The sequence below is a fragment of the Equus caballus genome, chromosome 14 (genome assembly GCF_041296265.1).
Source record: "Equus caballus isolate H_3958 breed thoroughbred chromosome 14, TB-T2T, whole genome shotgun sequence".
Lineage (NCBI taxonomy): Eukaryota > Metazoa > Chordata > Mammalia > Perissodactyla > Equidae > Equus > Equus caballus.
In genome coordinates, this window is record NC_091697.1 from 83,416,854 (window position 1) to 83,436,338 (window position 19,485).

At 37.8% G+C, this 19,485-nt stretch overlaps 1 protein-coding gene across 1 annotated transcript in view; it reads left to right on the plus strand.

Annotated features, from left to right (window-relative positions):
* SLCO6A1 (solute carrier organic anion transporter family member 6A1) overlaps nucleotides 1–19,485 on the plus strand; it is a 101,784-nt gene that overhangs the window by 1,048 nt on the left and 81,251 nt on the right. Inside the window, exons 2-4 of the mRNA XM_070233364.1 lie at nucleotides 660–1,335; nucleotides 12,587–12,847; nucleotides 17,744–17,929. Coding sequence (XP_070089465.1) covers nucleotides 660–1,335; nucleotides 12,587–12,847; nucleotides 17,744–17,929 — 1,123 coding nt within the window. The remainder of the gene's footprint in view (nucleotides 1–659; nucleotides 1,336–12,586; nucleotides 12,848–17,743; nucleotides 17,930–19,485) is intronic.

Here is a 19,485-nt window from a genome sequence, read left to right on the forward strand (position 1 = left end):
AAAAACTTGTTGAAGAGCTAGATGGTTTTTGGTAACACAATGTCTGATCCACGGGAGGGAAGATAGTTTCATTTCTCCTTGAAAGTTACCCTTCCCATATATATGGTCTGAATAACTGATAATCCTGCGTAAGGAAAGAAAACCAGTAGGAAGTTGCATTTCCATATTAAAAAAACCCACAAGTTTCATACCCTGCTACTATTATCCTACATTCTTTCTTTTCAGTAAGATTTTCGCACCTGGGAAGGTAAATCACACTTCAGGACCCCTCCCTTTATTTAGGGAGGAAAATAATAATCCTTTCTGTTCTTGGCTAGGGGTAGAGTTTCTTTCTTTTTTTTTTTTATGTGTAAAACACCTCACTTTGGAGCATTCATTGGTACGTTGTTTTATAATCTTTGCTGCCTTTTCCAGATGTGGGAGAAGTGCCTTTTTCATGTTTTCTGATTTCTCCTGGTCCTTCAACAATTTTCAAGCTTCTAGCGAGATTATCCAGTTTAAAAAACACTACAAAAAAAAGCTTGGGGAAATTGAGTGATTGATAGTGCCACTGTCCCATCATTGCATCTTTCTCTTTCCCTGCTTGTTAATGAAAAAGTGTTAAATAAGTACTCACATCCTTTCACTTTCACTGGAATTACTCTTGCACTCCCTGTTAGCAGTTATTAGAATCTAGCAGTACTCCCAGCTTCCCCCCTCCCCCCTCCCCCCTCCCCCCTCCCCCCTCCCCCACCTTTCCACGTGGAAGCAAAGAAGGAAACAGCTTTGGAAGTTCTTCCGGGGCAACTGTCATCTTCCTTGAGGGGACGTTTGCCTCCTGTCCAAGGAGAACTGTTCCCTCTGGAGGCTCGGGCTGCAAGCGCCCCTGGTGGCCACCACCTCCCCGGCGTCGAAGCCCGGCTGGCTTTTTGGTCGGAGCAGGCGGAGCAGGCCGCACATCGCCTGGGGACAGCAGGCCAGGCCGCCAGCCCAGCGTGAGCCCTGACCCAAGCCTCAGCAGGCCGCCGGGGGACATGGACAAAGCCCTAGTGGACGCGGAGCCCAAGGCCGCACGGGCCCAGCGTCCTGAGAGCACCACGCCCAGGGAGTCCCGGAAGGCCAAGAAAAGACCCCAGCGTTTGTTGACGGTTCCAGCCAGCCTGATTAAGTTGCGGTCTTTCTCAAAGGAAGGAAACGAGGTTGAGGCCCCGCTGCCTGCTCGCAAGAAACGACGAGAACGGAAAGAAAGTTCGGAAGGGTCCTGTGGATGGGGCTGTGTCGTTATTCCCATCTGTCAGCGTTTTAACAACATCTACTGCTTCCTGATTTTCTATTGCACCCTGGTCACCTCTCAAGGTGAGCCCGAGTGGGGAGGGGGTTGTCCTGGGGAGGCGGGCAGCAGCGGCAGAAGGTCGCCTACTTGAGGGAGGCGGGACTGGGATGGGGTGTGTGTAGAGGCCCTGCTTGAGGCGGCTGTCCCCTCTAGTGTTCTCAGGGTGTGCGTGAAGTCAAAGCAGGTTAAACTGGCCACCACCTTGGGTTTGGGCTCCTGTCATTGCTTCACTTCATCGGGCACCCGCTTGCCACAGGGCCCCCTCACAGTGTGGGTGATGGGAGTCTGGCCTCCAGGTAGCCAGCTGGAGGGAACTTGATGATGAATCATTTCAGTTGTTTGATCACCAACCCTGAGAAGTTCAGAGTTGAATCACTTGGGGGATTAAAATAAAGTTGAAAACGGTGTCTGTGACTACCAGGTTGTTTCTACTTCTGCCCACAATTTTGAGACACACTGGCCAAGCCACTTCCCGTTTGGATCTTGTTTCCTCATGTGGGAACCGAGGAGGTGGAGTGAGACTTTAAATAATCTGCATCAGAGAACCCAAACTCAAAGGTTTTTATCCTTGTCCACACATTTTGAAGAAGAATGTGAATTTGAATGCCGTTAGAGAGGGTGAGCATTCTCTCGTTGGCCGAAACCCTCACCACTCCCATGACACCTAGATTCTTTACTAGCCTGTGGATGCTGATGGCATTGGAGTTTGCCAAACAGGATCTTTTTTCTCTCTAAAATCTTTGTCTAAATAAGCACAATAAAGAGGTTATATGTGATAAGAACCATAGGAGAGGAACAAATAAATAATCAGTTTTATCAAGAAGATTATCAAAGAAGTTTGTTTCAAGTAGAGGAATTTGAATTAGACCTTGATAGATAGGTATTATAGCCAGGATGTAGTTAAGGAGTCTTTATTGAATAAGGAAATGAATGAATGAGTGAGTGTTTTCAAAAACAAACATTCAGATACAGGAAAGCCTCCTTTCAGAATGGTGAGTGACAAGTTTGGCTGATGGTTTCACCTAAGCACCAAAAGGGATAATTATATTTTGTGTGTTCCCAGGACCTAATATAGTGACTGAGGCAGAAAAGACAATAAATATGTATTGAATGCATAAATAAATAAAAAAGGAAGGAAAAGATGAATTGTGGCTACATTATGAAGGTCTTTAAATATCAGCCTGAGAATTTTGAAAGGACACTAAAAGGTGTTTACTTCCCACTAATGTATTGGGTGATGAGCAAGGTGATTCACAGGCATTTTCTCGCTTAATATAATCTCCTTATTAGGTGGGTAATGAGGAGCCATTGAAGGTTTCTGAACAAATGGTTGACGGTGAATGGTTTTAGCTCCACTCTTTATTAACTGACTTCATAGAGGTCATTAGCTTAGTTTGGATATAATATTGAGTCTTCCATTTGTAAAAATGGTATCTCTCTTCATTTACCTATTTATCAGTTGATCTATTTATTTATTGTTATATTTTAAACAGAAAGGATGAAAAGGCAAGACAAAGAGTTACTGAATCCCCTTCACCCAGATTCTCCAGTTTACATTTTACCACATCTGTTCCTTTACCTTTTCTTTCCCTATACATATAGACTTTTTTTAGACATGGTGCCCCATTACTGCTAAATATTCCACTGTGCATCTTCCCAAACTAAGGACGCTCTCCCCATAACGACCACATACTCCTCCCAGTCAGGAATATCAGTGCCATGCTACCCTCAAATTATGAATTGGTGGCCCCACTCAGGTGTTGCCAACTGTCTCGATATTGTCTCCTTTTCCATTTGACCCAAAATTCTATCCAGGAACACATATTTCATTTAGTTGTCATATTTTAGACTTCTTTAATTTGCAATAGTTCCTCATTTTTTCTGTGTTTCTTATGTCCATGCGAGTCTTAAAATATATGAGTCTTTCATTCTGTATGTTGAACTTCAACCTGAGTATGTTTGATATTTCCTTATGACCAGAGTCGGGCCCTGCCTGCCTGCCTGCCTCCCTCCACTTTCTCCCTCCTTCCTCCCAATCTGTGGTTTATCTTTTCATTTTCTTACCTTTGACTTTTTCATTAAATAAAGGTTCAGTTGCTTTTCTGTTTTTTGGTGGTTTTTTTGAGGAAGATTAGCCCTGAGCTGACATCTGCTGTCAATCCTTCTCTTTTTGCTGAGGAAGATTGGCTCTGAGCTAACATCTGTGTCCATCTTCCTCTATTTTTGTATGTGGGACACCTGCCACAGCATGGCTTGATAAGCAGTGTGTAGGTCCGTGCGCGGGATCCGAACTGGTGAACCCTGGGCCACTGAAGCAAAGTGGGCAAACCCAACCACTGTGCCACGGGGCCAACCCCCAAAAAGGTTCAGTTTTGATGAAATCCAGTTTATTACATTTTTTTCCTTAAAGATTGGCACCTGAGCTAACAACTGTCACCAATCTTTTTTTTTTCCCCTGCTTTTTTCCTCCCCAAATCCCCCCAGTACATAGTTGTATATTTTAGTTGTGGGTCCTTCTAGTGGTGGCATATGGGATGCCACCACAACATGGCCTGATGAGCAGTGCCGTGTCCGCACCCAGGATCCGAACCCTGGGCCACCAATGCAGAGCGCGTGAACTTAACCACTCGGCCACAGGGCCGGCCCCCTATTACATTTTTTTATGTTTCATTCTTTTTGGTTTCTGTCAAAGAAAGTATTACCTAACTCAATGTCATGAAGATTTTCTGCTTCTTGATTTTGTTGTCTTCTAGAAATTTTATGGTTTAGCTCTTATGTTTAGGTCGCTGATCCATTTTGAATGAATTTTTTGTGAATGGAAAGAGTCAAGGTTCATTTTTTCCCCATAGAACTTTATTCCAGCGTGATTTATTGAAAAGACTGTCTTTTAACCCATTGAATTGAATTACTTTGGCACTTTTGTTGAAATTCTGATCTCTTTCTGAGTCAATTTCTAGCCTCTCTGTTCTGTTCTATTGACCTACTATGTCTGTACTTATGCAAATATCACATTGGTACTGTGGCTTTATTGTATATGTTAAAATCAGATATTCTTCTGACTTTGTTGTTTTAAAAAGTTGTTTTGGCTATTCTAGATACTTTGCCTTTCCATATTAATTTTAGAATCAACTTGTTGATTTCTGTAAAAAACTTACTGGGGTTTTGATTGAGATGTCTTTGATTCCATAGATTTGGAAAAAATTGAATTCTTAACAATATTGAGTGCCTGACCATGGTATATTTCTTTATTCATTTAGGTCTTCTATCCTGCAACTTTGCTAAATTAATTTGTTATAGGAGCCTTTTGGCACATTCCTTAGGATTTTTTACATACATGGTCATGTCTCTGTGAATTAGGACAGTTTTACTTTGTTCTTCCCAATCTGTATGCTTTTTGTTTCTTTTTGTTGCATTGTTACATGGCTAGGACTTCCAGTACAATGTTGAATAGAAGTTCTGAAAAGAGACATTCATTTATTTTTCCTGATTTTAGGTAGAAATCGTTTAGCCTTTCACAGTTAAATATGTTAACTGTAGGTTTTTTGTAGATGCCCTTTATCAGTTTGAAAATTTCCTTTTATTCTTAGTTGGTTGAGAATTTTTATAATGAATTTTTGTTGAATTTTATCATTTTTTCCTGTATTTATTGAGACCATCATATGTTTTTCTTATTTATTCTTTTATATTAACTTTATATATTGCATTTTTGATTAATATATTAATAAAAATAATTACTTTAATATTAATATATTAAATGTGATATATTGCATTTTTTGATTTTTTTTTTGTAAGGAAGATTTTCTCTGAGCTAACATATATTGACAATTCTCCTCTTTTTTCTGCTTGAGGAAGATTAGCCCTGAGCTAATATCTGTGCCAGTCTTCCTCTACTTTGTGTGTGGGATGCCTCCACAGCATGGCTGATGAGTGCAGTAGGTCTGCACTGGGGATCTGAACCTGTGAACCCGGTCCACCAAAGCAGAGCACGCAGAACTTTAACCACTTGGCCACAGGACTGAACCCTGGTTTTTGGATATTTAGCCAACTTTGCATCCGTGGGATAAACCCTTATTACTGGCTTATTATCTTTTTTATATATTACTGAGTTCAATTTGCCAAAATTTTTTAAAAAGAATATTTTTGTTTGTTTTATGGAACCACAGTGACTTTTTGGTCATTCAGTAAACCATGGCTGAGCCGTCTTCAAGAAGGCCTGGATTTTAGCCCTTGAGTGCTCTATCTCAGCCCTAGGGGGGAGTTGGCTATTCTTTAAATTGGCTGTTTCTATATCCTTTAGCATTTTCTTTATTTTTTACTAGCTAATGGCTTGTCACTCTAGTCCCCTGTTATAGTTAATAATTCTTTATATTAAACTTTCCATCTTCAAATCACTGTGTGTTTTCTCTCTCCTGATTGGATTCAGACTGTTATGGAATTGGTATCAGGAGTGGTCCCAGAAGATGTACCCAAAAGGTGGGATTTTAAAATTGGCTTTATTATGCCTTTGGTCTTGAGTGACTTTGCTGAGTTCTCTGGCAATGAGAGATGGGTAGTAATTCTTGGCATGCAGTGGCATCATGATTAATCAAGTTATCACCTCTGCTTGATTGGGATGAAGTGCCAATTGAAGTATGTACCTTGAAAGCCCAAGTGGCTGCTGCACTTTGCCTTGAGGTAGTAATGATGACTGTAAGGACTTTGGTGTTGGATGTAATTTTTTGAGTGCCCTGAAGCACTGAGGAAGAGAAAATGACAAACTCAGGTCTATTAACTGTCAACTCAAATCATGGTCTCAGAATTCAAGAGCTCCCATCAAAGTCCTAAAGTAAGCTCTCATTTCTTTTAACCATAGAGCTGATATTTCTGGAAATCAAACAAAAATTGTAAATTTATGAGTCGATGAGTTATAATGACAGTTGAATTCACAATCTCAAGTTTTCCTATGTCTTCCCCTCTTTTATGTATACAAGAAGAATTGTTAATTTTTCAGTCTGTTCAGTTTGTTACTTTTTAAGAGAGAGTGATAACTTCTAAGCTCCTTACATGGGAAACTGGAACTGTGTATAAGTTTTTGTGTGGACATATGTTTTCATTTCTCTGGGATTTATACCTACGAGTGGACTTGCTGCATCATATGGTAATTCTGTGATTAACTTTTTAAGTGTGATGTAGGTTTTTCGTACATATGCTGTATCAGTTTGAGGAAGTTGCCTTGTGTTTCTAGTTCATTGAAAGTGTTATGAAAGTGTGTTGGATGTTGTCAAATGGTTTTTCTGCATTTTGGTGTTCATGTGGTGTCTGTCCTTTACTATATTAATATAGTGAATTACATTGATTCATTTTCATATATGGGAATGAAATTAAGGAGGCCTACAGCTTTGCACACTTAAATTTGGCAAAACATTAAAAATAAACATAAATAGAGACAACTTATTTGAAGAGTTTTGACTTGTAAAGTATTTGTCAGAGAAAGATTCTCTGAATGGAGTATTTTGGCTGAAATATTTCCGTATAAAAATAGAACTGAAATTATTATTTGGTAGTTTTTGTTTAGTAGTGTTTGAACTTACTAGATACTTACATACATGTAAAGAGCGTTTTCTCAATTAAAATATTATAATCTACAGTGAAGAGTCATTTGGAGCCCTTAAGAACTTCAAATTTATTAACTATAGTCATGTGCCACATAGTGATGGTTTGGTCAATGATGGGATGCATATATGATGGTGGTCCCATAAGATTAGTACCATATTAGTTAGGTGTGTAGCAGGCTATACCGTCTAGGTTTGTGTAAGTACACTCTGTGATGTTTGCACAATGATGAAATATGAATATATATTGTAATATAATATGAAATGTGAATATTTCTCAGAACGTATCCCTGTCATTAAGCAACATGTGACTGTATTATGTTGGAGGTCCTTAAGACCTCAATCAGGCTGAATGATTCATTAGAAAGACCCAGGACTCAGAGAAAGATATTATACTCATGGTTATGACTTATTACAGTGAAAGCATACAGATTAAAATCAGTAAAGGGAAAAGACACATGGGACAAAGTCTGGAAGAAACTAGGCCCAAGCTTCCATGTGTCCTTTCCCAGTGAAGTCTCATGGATGTGCTTAATTCTTCTAGCAATAATGAGTGATAACACATGTAAAGAGTTGCCAGCCAAGAAAGCTGACATGAGCCTTGGTGTCCAGGGTTTTTTTGGGGGGATCAATCATGTAGGCATGCACTATCTGTGTGACTGACGTCAGCTACCCAGACACCATTACCCTACTCCCATGTACACAACAAAAAAGGTACTCACCATAAATCATATTGTTAGCATAAACTATCTGATCAAACTGTTACAGCATGGCGCAAGGCCCCAGGCATATAAAAGCAGTCATATCAGGCAGCATATTCCAAGGGCTCAGAGTCATCTCCCAGGAGCCAATCAAAGGCAAGTCTTGAAGGCAGAACTTTTTTGAGCAACTATGGCTTGCTGAGTTAATCATTTAGTGCAAAACTATAAAAAGCAACTTTGATGAATTGTGGCTAATTTTATGAGAACAATTAGAAGTAAGACCATACTAAAAATATATTCTTCAGGAAAAAAATATGAATAATGTTTTATTAGAGATAAGTATGGCTAAGAAATTGGTTAAAGTATGTGAGTATGTATCAAGAAGAATATTCCTTTATTTTTTAAAGGTTATGATATATAGTATAAAGATGTTTAAAAAGTTTTGACTAAACTTTTAGCTTCACCACTATAATAAAAATAATTTGTCTATAAATTACAAAAATAATATTTTTCTTTTTGTGAGGAGGATTGGCCCTGAGCTAACATCTGTTGCCAGTCTTCCTCTTTTTGCTTGAGGAAGATTGTCACTGAACTAACGTCTGTGCCAATCTTCCTCCGCTTTATGTGGGACACCGCCACAGTGTGGCTTAATGAGTGGTGCCAGGTCTGTGCCCAAATCCAAACCGGCAAATCCTGGGCTACAGAAGCAGAGCGTGCAAACTCAACCACTATGCCACTGAGCTGGCCCCCATATGATTTTTGATATAATACTCCATACCAGGCATTCAACCAGGAAAAAAACCAAACCCTCAAAGATGGGAATTTGGAATTGGTTATCTGACCTGACTGGGCTTGAAAGCAATGAAAACAGCAATCTTTGTGCCTATGGAAAATGGTACATTGGAAGTCCATGGCATATAATGATAAAAGAGTTATTTAAATGTTGCCTGGGGTAAAGTTCTTATTGAAGGCAAGACTTTGGGAGACCAATGGCTTCTGCAGTTGACTCCTGTGGTGAAACTTTTCACTACAGAATTCTAGGGTTGACTAACTGCTTCTGACTGCACTGGAAAGTTTACAGAAAGAACATGAAAACTTTAGGGCATGATTAGAAAATATACGAGCTTCTCTGATGGTTCTATGAGAATCTCTTCACTGTTAGCCACATACTGCATATTTTGAACAGTACCAACCCTTATTCATGGTTGCAGATTTGCAACATAAATTGAATTCACAGATTCACCAGATCACTTATGTGAGAATTGGGGAGAAGTGGAATCCCGAGAATTGGGATAAAGGCATTTGGGGGGAATTCAGTGAATCTGAGAATTGTAAACCCCAAAATCTTGAACCTTCTTTCCCAGTAGGAGCAACTATTACTCCTACATCTGAAGAAAAGGCAATTCTTTGCTTGAAGACACTGGATTTAGCTCACTGGAGTTAAGGGAGTGCTGATTGCCCACATGACCTACCATGCCCCCTCCCCACCAGCCCCATTGCTGCCAGACTCATACCTGGAATCAGATCTCACCCTTCCCAGAATGATCAACATCATATCTTATACACCAAATATTTGGTGTATTATTTGGGAAATAATATCTTATACACCAAAAATTTGCCTGTTACTTCAGTAATGTCTCTAGGGGCCAATTCGTTTGGGTTACCAAGCGATGGGCTACCTCTTCTAAAATGAAGGAAAACTTTCTTCATTTGTACCACCCACCACTAAGAAAGAAACATAATTTTTGGTGAACGTGTGGTTTTTTGAAGGTATGCTGTGGTAGTATTATAGCGTCACTCGGGGAGGCCCTGAAAAATAGAGGAAAAAGGAAATCCTTCCAGAGGGCAGAACGTTGAGCAGTACATCTGATTGTCCATATTGCCTAGATACCATGCTGCCATTGCCTAATGGTTAGATTGTTTGGTGACTAGGAAGGCTAGGTAAGTGGTATGTCTCTCTGAATGGGCAGAGTTATCCTATGTGAATGTTCACCAGAAGAAATCCATTGCAGAGGAAGCTCTCAATAATGAGGTAGATAGATAACCATCCTGTGAATATTAGACAGCCTCTTTCCCCAGCCATTGTATCTCTTGTTCAATAGGTTCATGTTTATAGTGACAATTGCATCATGGAGGTTATACAAGAGCTGAATGCATGGATTTATCTTCACCAGAGCTGATCTGGCTGTTGCACTACTGATTGTCTCGTCTGACTTGCCACTGGGAAAAGTCAACACAATCTGGGAAATTTCTCTATTCCCTAGTGAAACCAACCAGCTACCTGGAGGCTGGTTGATTACATTGTCTACTTCTATTACGGAATAGGCAATAATTTTCCCTCACTAAAATAGATAATTAGTTGGATATGGGTTCTTTTTCTTTATCACCATAGTTCTGCCACAATGACTATAATTGGACTTAATGAATGCCTTATACACCATTATGATCATCTTATTTATTATCACATTGCTTTTAGTGAAGGAACTCATTTTATTGCAAAAGAAGTACAGCAGGAAGTTCATGTTCATGGAATTCACTGATCTGACTACCTGTCTCAATAACCAGAAACTCTTGGCCTTGTAGATAATTATAATGTCCTATTGAAGACTCAGATAAGGCTCCAGCTAGGAGACAACAATCAAAAAGTTTGGGGTTCTGTCTTAAAGGTTGAGGCATATGCTCTGAGATAGCAATCTATATATATTATCTGAGATCAAGAGGTAGAAGAGGAGGTGAGTAGTGGAAGAAGAAAGTTACAAATATCAGCTGTGGTCTCATAACCATTTAGAGAAATAAAAACTGTAGCAACTATGCATTTTTCTCGTTTGTTTTCTGTGTATGCACCCAAAACATTATACACATTTGTGTGTGTTCCAATTTTTATATTTTTTCTCTTCCTCTTTCCCTTACTATTTTACAAAAGAGTATTGTGGGGGTTAACTTTACAATTTGTCTCTAGGTTACAGAATATTCCTGAATTTGAAGAAGAATTAATACCCCAACCCCAGAGATGGGCACGGTTACTGAAAGGACATTTCTTACTTTGGCTCTTATCTTCCTTGGCTACATCTCAAATGAGACTTGAAGAAAATTTTGGCTGCAGTGAAGTTTTTATATCTTTTTTTCCTGCTGGTTTTGGTCTGTTAAACTGTTGTCTCTCTAAGTCCAATTTGTGGGGTTTTTTTTTTTTTGCAATATAATCCCCTCACAAATTTAGTTAGGCCTATGATATGTTTGCTTAATTATTTATTTATACCTGTTTATACCATTTATACCTTTGCAATTTAATTTCTATGTTAAAGAAAATCCATTCAGATTTGTGATTGAACTAGAAGAAGGATTAGCATTACCTTGAGATGGGTATGGTGACTGATGGGACTATGTGTCTCTCTTTTTTGGGAAAGAGAACATCTTTGTTTATAGGAATGATAATTGCAAAATGTTTGGCAGAAACTTGATGATGTTGCTATTAATTTAGTGTGGAAGTTTAAATATGGGAAGAAGGGTGAAAATGTATCCTGAGTAGTCTAAAGAGCGAACTCAACAAGTTATTTGTCTGTTGGCCATAAACTCCATTGTTCCCCTTCCGGACTCCTATTGCAAGGGGACTGTCTGCCTGTAAACTACATTTCCCAGAATTTCTTGCCAGCTGGCTTCCACTTAGGTCTTGCCAGTGAGAGGTTATGGCAGTAGATTTGACAAAGGGGCAAAGGGAAGACTTTTTTTTCCCCCTCTCTGTTTCTGGTGATGTTTTTGGCAGCAGCAGAAATCCTGGGTAAGTGAAGGCTCCTGAACTTTTGCTCAGGAATTAATGCAGCTCTCTTAGCAGGAACAGTGGATGATTCAGCAGCACAGTAGTCAAGGGCTCTGCCTCTGGCAACTGCAATAGCAGCAGAAGCAGCAGGTGACTGTGAGTTGGCTTTCATAACATTAGCAAGAGTGTGGGGCCTGGCTTCCGGCAAGAGATAGTGATAGCGGTTCCAACAGCAGCAGCAGCAGCAGCAACAGCAGCAGTAGCAGTCAATTCTCCAGCAATTTTGGGCTGCATAGATATCATGTTTTTTTTGTTTAAATTTTTTTTTTCCTTTTTCTCCCCAAAGCCCCAGGTACATAGCTGTGTATTCTTAGTTGTGGGTCCTTCCAGTTGTGGCATGTGGGACGCCGCCTCAGCGTGGCTTGATGAGCGGTGCCGTGTCCGCACCCAGGATTCGAACCGCCGAAACCCTGGGCCACCTGCAGCAGAGTGCGCATACCTAACCACTCAGCCATGGGGCCGGGCCCCGTGAGTTTTGATTAGTAACTATTTTCCCGTTTCATTCCAACAAGTGTATTATTTTGTACCTAACCCTATGTCAGTTTCTTTTTATTTCAAACAAGTAGTATGATTATTTTCTCCTAGTTGGATGCTGAATGATAGAAGTGCACAGATAGTATACCATTTATTTAATGTTCAAGAACACGACAAACAATATTCTATATTGTTCAAAGATATATCATTGTCAAAAAGGGTTTAAAAGACTCAGAAATGGTAAAGTTCAAATATAAGGTATAGGTTATGGAGGGAGAGAGAAGAATTTGGGAGTAAATGTTGAGCTTCAACAATTTTGATGTTTTATTTTCTATTCTGCATGGTAGATAAACAAATATTCATTAGATTGTGACTTATTCTGAAATATATTAAAATAAAAATCAATACTAAGTGAGCTGATTAAAAAGATCAGTATTCTTCAGTAAATTACTCATAAATGTAGTTTAAAAAACAGCTACAGAAATTCAATTAGCAAATATTTCATTGAGGTTAAAGCCTATTGGTGTTTTAGAGAAGGGATCATTATGTGCTTATAGATCTTAAACATTCAGACTAACGTAAAATAAACATGAATCAGTGTAAATTAAGTTTTGCTTTGTAAGATTACAATGGTGACCTATTTTCTCTCTTAAAATGCATATTATTGCTTTCTTCTTTTCTTTTTACATTTTAGGTATTGTGTTTGGTCTTATAGATCTGAGCATTGACTCTTTTGAGAAGGACAATCAACTGAAAACCATTGAGAGTTTAATGTTGTCACTGGGTTATGATATTTCATCTTGCCTGGTGGTAGTGTTTGTGGCATACTATGGAGGGAGAGGAAAAATACTAAGATGGATTACAGCTTCTTCCTTTTTAATAGGATTTGGATCACTTTTATTTGCTTTTCCATACTTTAGTGGTGAAAAGCTTCCACTGAATGTAGAAACTGAAGGTAAGGTTTTAAAAGATACTGTCATACATCAAATCATTATTTATTTAAACTGTTAGCTCTAGGAACTTAAAATAGACTGTGATATTGTCTGTCTTTACAGCCATCCATATGTATCTATTTGTATGACCAAGTTTATTAAGCAAATTAATTGTAGATCCCTAGTATCATATATGCCATTCTCTCATCTCATGATCATATACACTTTCGTGTAAGAGATGTGCTTAGGAAGAAGAAAGAATATTTTGGGATAATTATTTTGTGAAATTGTTTTTATCAGTTTTCATATATATTATAAACTTCTTGAGAACTTTGGTAATTCCTCTGCCTTCCACAATATGCTTTAATTAATCCCTTTATTTTCACCTCAACACACATACACACAGCACAAATACAAACATAAGCAAACTTACACACACAGAAAGAAAGGTCAGACCTTTGCTAGCTACTCCTACCATTTCAAAATGGGAACTGCCGTTTGACATAGGACTTTGAATCTAAAAAGATTGGTGGCATCTTCAGTTTGTTCATTTTTTCAATTTATGCCGCAATCCTTTTGCTACTCTCAGTACATAAAGGCCATTTGAAGTTTCATAGCACTATTTCTGACACTATTGTGTCAGGGACTTTCTTGTTGTGTAGAGGCTTGTAAAAGTGTTGGAATGCATTTTCCTGTTTTGGCAACTTTAAGCTGGGCTTTAGCAAGATGTGGTGGACAAAGGCATGAAGATGTCTCTATGTGTGTGTATACCTGTAGGTGCATGCTTATGATGTTTAAAAAATATGTTTATGATGTGTGTTTACAATATAAATGAAAAATAGTTCATATAATAATTTATATAATATAATTAATATGTTTCTATACTGTATAATTCAGATATTAAGCTATATAATATGTACATATATTTATAATATATTTATTATATTTATAGAATATAAATATGTAGACTAAGTAGATTTATTAATTTTTAAAATATACTTGTAATGTGTTTGTTATATTTGTAGAGTGGACAGTTGATTGAACTAGACGATGACTCATGGAAAGAGAGGAATGGGAAACACTTCATTCCCGTTCTTCCCTCTTCCCTCTTCTGGTCAGAAAGGGTACAAAGTTATGAAGTGCTGCTCGAGACACATGAAAAATGCTGCTTGATCAGTACTCAGTGAGGAGTCACGGGGGTAGAAATAGTACAGTCTTTCTTCCTTTGTGTCTTTTTTATATCATCTAGATTATACATATTTTGTTTTCTGCTTGTGATTAGGAACATACAGTTTATCAAACGACACCTATTCAGTATATTTACTGGGTGACCCTCTGCTTGGTATTAAAAAAAGCAGAAATAAAGTAAACAGTCTTTGCAGTAGAAGTACTCATTTCATACATCTATCTATGTAGATATTTTACTTATTTTGTTTAAAGGTTTAGTTATTACAACACTAATTTTTCTATTCTATGTTCACAGCTCAGTTTATATATATTTATTTTGAATTCCTATAGTCTCTTCTTTCACCCTTTTTTTTATGTGATCTTTGTCTTCTTCTTTTCTGAATATCTCTCCTATTGTGTTCTTTTCTACACTCCCCATTTAGCTGGTGTGCTCATCTTCCCTAATAAGTGGTCTGAACCTCTTTAGAATAGTGCATTTACCACCACCTCCCACTCTGTTTGTCTGCTCCCCCAACCCCATCACAGTTTTATACACTCATGCCACGTTGGTCTTCAGCCCCATGCCTCAACAAACATGTATCTATCATGCTCCACTAGTTAAAACTGAACTTTTTCCACTAGTTCATGAACACACTTGGATCACAGCCTGACCTTTAGTTTCTAGATCTCTGCATTTAACATACCCATGGTTGTAATGTCCTGTCTCTTTACTGAGAACTTCCTAAATATCTATTATTCCACTCTCTGATTATAGCCACTAATTCTTCCAACTCACTCATATAACAAAGATAGCAGTTTTTTCCTTTCATTGCAGCCTTCAATCTATTGACATGTACTCTCTCCCTTTATCAGATTCTCCTTGCTGTTACTTTCTTTCATTTATAGCTTATTTTATGTTCCTTAATATGAAATATTAGAGTATTTCAAATATATTCTAATCATTATCCTAAGCCCCTTGTCCCATTGTTCTTCCTCATTCCTGGCTTGGAAAACTTTTGATCCAGCCATATATCTTTCCTTTATATCCCTGGGCTGCTGATGAGTATTTTAGAGAAAAATTGCACAAGAGGACAGCTTAGTCCCACAATGAATTTGTTAATGTCAACCTCTATTATGCTCTCAAATGGATCCACTCTCTCCCATAATTTACAACAAGAATATTAGACTTTCCTCATGTCTTAGTTTGGGGCTGCTATAACAAAACTGTCACAGCCTGGGTGGCTTAAACAACAGAAATTTATTTCTCACAGCTCTGGAAACTGGGAGGCCAAGATCCAGCTGCTAGCCAATTTGGTTCCTGGTGAGAGGCCTCTTATGTCCTCAGATAGTGGAGAGACAGAAAGAGAGAGAGACTTGTGTCTTTTCTTACAAGGGCACTAATCCTGTTCATGAGGGCTCCATCTTCATGACTTAATTACCTCCCAAAGGCCTCATCTCCAAATACCATTACATTGAGGATTAGGGTTTCAGCCTATGAATTATGCGGGGACACAAACATTCAGTCTATAGCACCTCACTTAACTCTTATCTTCTGTGTTGGATGGAAAATACATGACATAATAGAAAATTGCCTTAACTTCTTACCATAGAAACTATAATTCCACCTATATTTACATGTTGACATTCTTTACTTCTTCCTTCCTGTTAAAATGGAAGCACTATGCTCCTGCTAAACATCCTATGCTCTCCTGCTCCTTGGGGATTTTATTCCATTGGTGATCGTCTCCCTCTTCCTTCTGCAAATTCTCCCTCTCTTTTGGTTTCCACTCATTGACACTTAAATGTGCTCAAGTTCTTCCAATTCTTAAACGACAAAAACAACAATAGACATAACCCATAGTCCTCTTTTAATTACTTTGCACAACCTCTTCATTTCACTCACAAACTGTTTGAAAGAATTCCATGCTTTCTGGCTTCATCTCATATTCTTTCTTCCACTCTAAACACAGCAACAGAATTGTTTTCACCAAGCCACCAACATAATTTATTGATATTTAATATAAATAAACCATTTTACTTGTTATATTTCTTGAACTATTACCAGTATTTTGTAATATTGACTGCTCCCTCCTTGAAATTTAGCCCAAACAAGGGATTTTTTTTTTAACTTAAAGAAGAGCTCTAAAAGACTAGTTTTATTCTATTGGTGGAAAACATTTATTTTCAGATGTTCGACAGCAGGAATCTCAGGACCATGATCCCTAAGAGAAGGGAAAGAAACAAGTTGAATTTTCTAGGAGGAGGCAAGAGTAGTAGACTAGGGAACTATTTGATTATCAGGAGGATGATGTTTGAGTTTAATAATCACAACTTCAAAGTGAGATTTGCATGCTTGTGTGTTTTCCTCCAGCCACATTCAGCTTTCAAAAGTGTAGGTGTAGATTAGGAAGAAGAGTTTCAGTTGACTAGGGTTGCAGTTTTACTGGAGGATTGCATTATATGAAAGAGAGCAGGGGATTTAAAAGTGTTAAGATGACAATGATAGAAGAAAGGACACAAAGGGGAAATTGGGATAGTGAAAAGGAGCAGGGTCAATGGATTATAGGTGCTGGTGGGTTGTAAGGATTGTTGGAATTGGATTACAAGATGGAGTGAGCTGAAAAGATAGGGATGGTTTGAGTGTAGAGTGCTTCAAAGTGCAACTAAGGAAGGTTTGTAATTATTCTTTTTGAAAATTTAAAATGAGTAGCTAAGGTAAGTGGAGTACAAGTACATGGGAGGAGAGTTCAAGGAACGAAGAGGCAGGGTATTGGAAATATCACATGAATACTGATATCAGCACAAGTTAAACATGTCTCTATAAAACTGAATCATCAGTGTTCTGAATCACAATTCTAGAGACGTCCTCACATCTGACATGGAATAAAATATCTTTCCATATGAGTAGTGAACCAGCTGAAAATTTCCATAGGGTGCTATTTTGCAATCTACGCTTTAACCAGTTTTCCACAATAATATTTTAAGAGCGTTTGTTAAATTCCAGTCAAAATGGACACAATCAGAATTATCTAACAGCATTGCCTGTATCTACAAACTTAGTAACAAATGCAATTCCAACAAACGTTTGCTATTGTTCTACAACCATGTGAATAAAAAAAGCATAAGAAACAGACTGTCACCCAAAGGTTTTTAAAATCTAGTGGATTACCATATAATGAGTAGCTCTAACAGAAAGAAATTTTTATTTTATAATGCCTTGTCCTTATGAACCTAAGTTCTAGAAGTTAGTGACTAAAATGGGAAATTATTTAATCAGAGTGACACAAAGTTAATGTGAAGATTGCTGAAGAAGTGAATATAGAACTAAACTCAGAATAATCTTTGATAATTTAGATAATCTAGAATATTAAAAAATACTTGTACTCTGGGGTTAAAAGTCAAGGGTACCAGATGCCAAATTTAAGAGGAATATCTTTCTGTGCGTTATGCATGTGTGTATGTATATATACCTATGCACACGTAAGTGTGTATATACATATAATCATGCATACACATTTATATTTGGTTTATAATATGTGCATCTTTTCCAGTATTCCCACAAATTTTCTTTTGTCATTGCATTTTTCTGAGAACATGATGATTGATGGTAGAACTACTACATTCAATGTAAATGAAGTGTTAATTAAAAGAAAACAGTGTGGTGGAAATAGCTTGTAAATAAAGATACTGCGTATTTGTTGTATGTTTAACTTTTGATTCATTTAACAAAAATATAATTATCTTTTCAAAAGATATTTGCCAAAAAATGAAGATTATCAGAACTTGCGGGAAAACCTCATCATCATTCAAATCAAAATATGTATCTTTCTTCATCCTTGGACAGTTTGTGCAGGGAATTGCAGGAATTCCTCTTTATGTCCTTGGAGTAGTCTTTCTTGAAAACAACGTTGCTGCACACTCATCTGGTACTTATCTAGGCAAGTTGTTTCTTTTTTCCCTTCTAATATGATTGACCTATTTTGAAATTTTATTGTTTCTATATTTTGCTGTGTGTATCTAAACTGATATATAAGTGCTAATTATTGGCCCATATAATAACATTGTAATAAATGATAACTGCTATGCTTAACTTCAGAATCACATTGCCTTGCAGGACATTTGGTCCTGTCCAAAAACATCCATGGAGACATTTGGTCCACGCTAAAAGGTCTTTAATATTTGGCCCTGCCCGAAATGTTCACTGAGACATTTGGTCCATGATTTGTTAAATAATGCAAACACTTAACTTCATTAAAATTTTATTTACATTATTTTTATTGTAATTCTTCTCACCTTTTCATTGTTAGTGCATGAATCAGTGGCATAGTATAACCCAGTATTACACCGTGCACAGTAAATTTCTGAGTGAACTGCGTTTGTGCCATCTTGAAGGTGCCATCACTCAGTAATGTGGTACTGCCACTTAAATATCAAATATTGTCATAAGTTATGTAAATAAGAATTCTTTTATCATCTTGGGTGCCGATTTGTGCATAATAAATAATTTTCTCCGTATAGTCACTTTATATTCTTCTGGAATTTCAATTCCATATAGTGAAATTGGGTTTGGAGGTCAATGTCTGTTTTGAATTCTATTTACTCGTCTCGTTAAAGAGTTTCTCTCTGATAACATTAATGGGATCTCTTCATCGTGAATATTACGGAGAGTTCTTTGAAGTACCTGTGATGGTGTTGCATTTGGTTGTTCGGCGCATTTTTTTTTTAACCTATTCAGGATTTTCCCTACTTCCCCTCAACACTAATGTTGTGCTGATGTTTTTCTGTCCCATTTGAATGATTGTAATGTTATCCAAATCCTGATTAGTTGTACATCGGGCATTGCAGATTCTCCTTTCTTCACAGCACCAGGACCTTTTGCTTCCATCTCTGTTAAAGGAATGGAAATGGTAACAAAAACTATCATAATGTAGCATTGGCTTTTCGTTTTGTGAGTATACTATTTCTGTCATATTCTACTGAGAATTTTCAAATAAAGATGTCATATTGTGAAGCAACAGAAGAAGGGTTATTTTTTTTTTCCTTTTGTAGCCACCTGACCAATGGTTGTTGGTTTACTGGTTGGGGAAACCTTAGTAATGCCTTATGGATTTGACACCCAGTTCAGCTAGGCTGCATCAGCTAGTAGGTAGGCACCAGCTGAGGGTGTGGTGATCCAGCTAATTGGCAGGTAAGTGTGGAGTCATATACTAAAATCTCTATAAATAGCAGCAGACACTTCTTGTGGTCTACTACAATTGTACTTTTATAGGACATCAATTCAAAGGAAACATCACCCATTAACCCTGGGTGATGGGATAGTTGTAGGCGGTTAATTAGATGCCCAGTATCTCCTTCATGGTGGCTGTTGGACCTGACTGCTATGTGGTAGGAGAGTCACAGTGGTTCTTCTTCTGAAGAACCTGTGTTTACATCAACGTGTTTGCTGCCTGTTTTCCATTGTGGCTTGACCAAGCTCCTCCTTTCAAATTCTGCC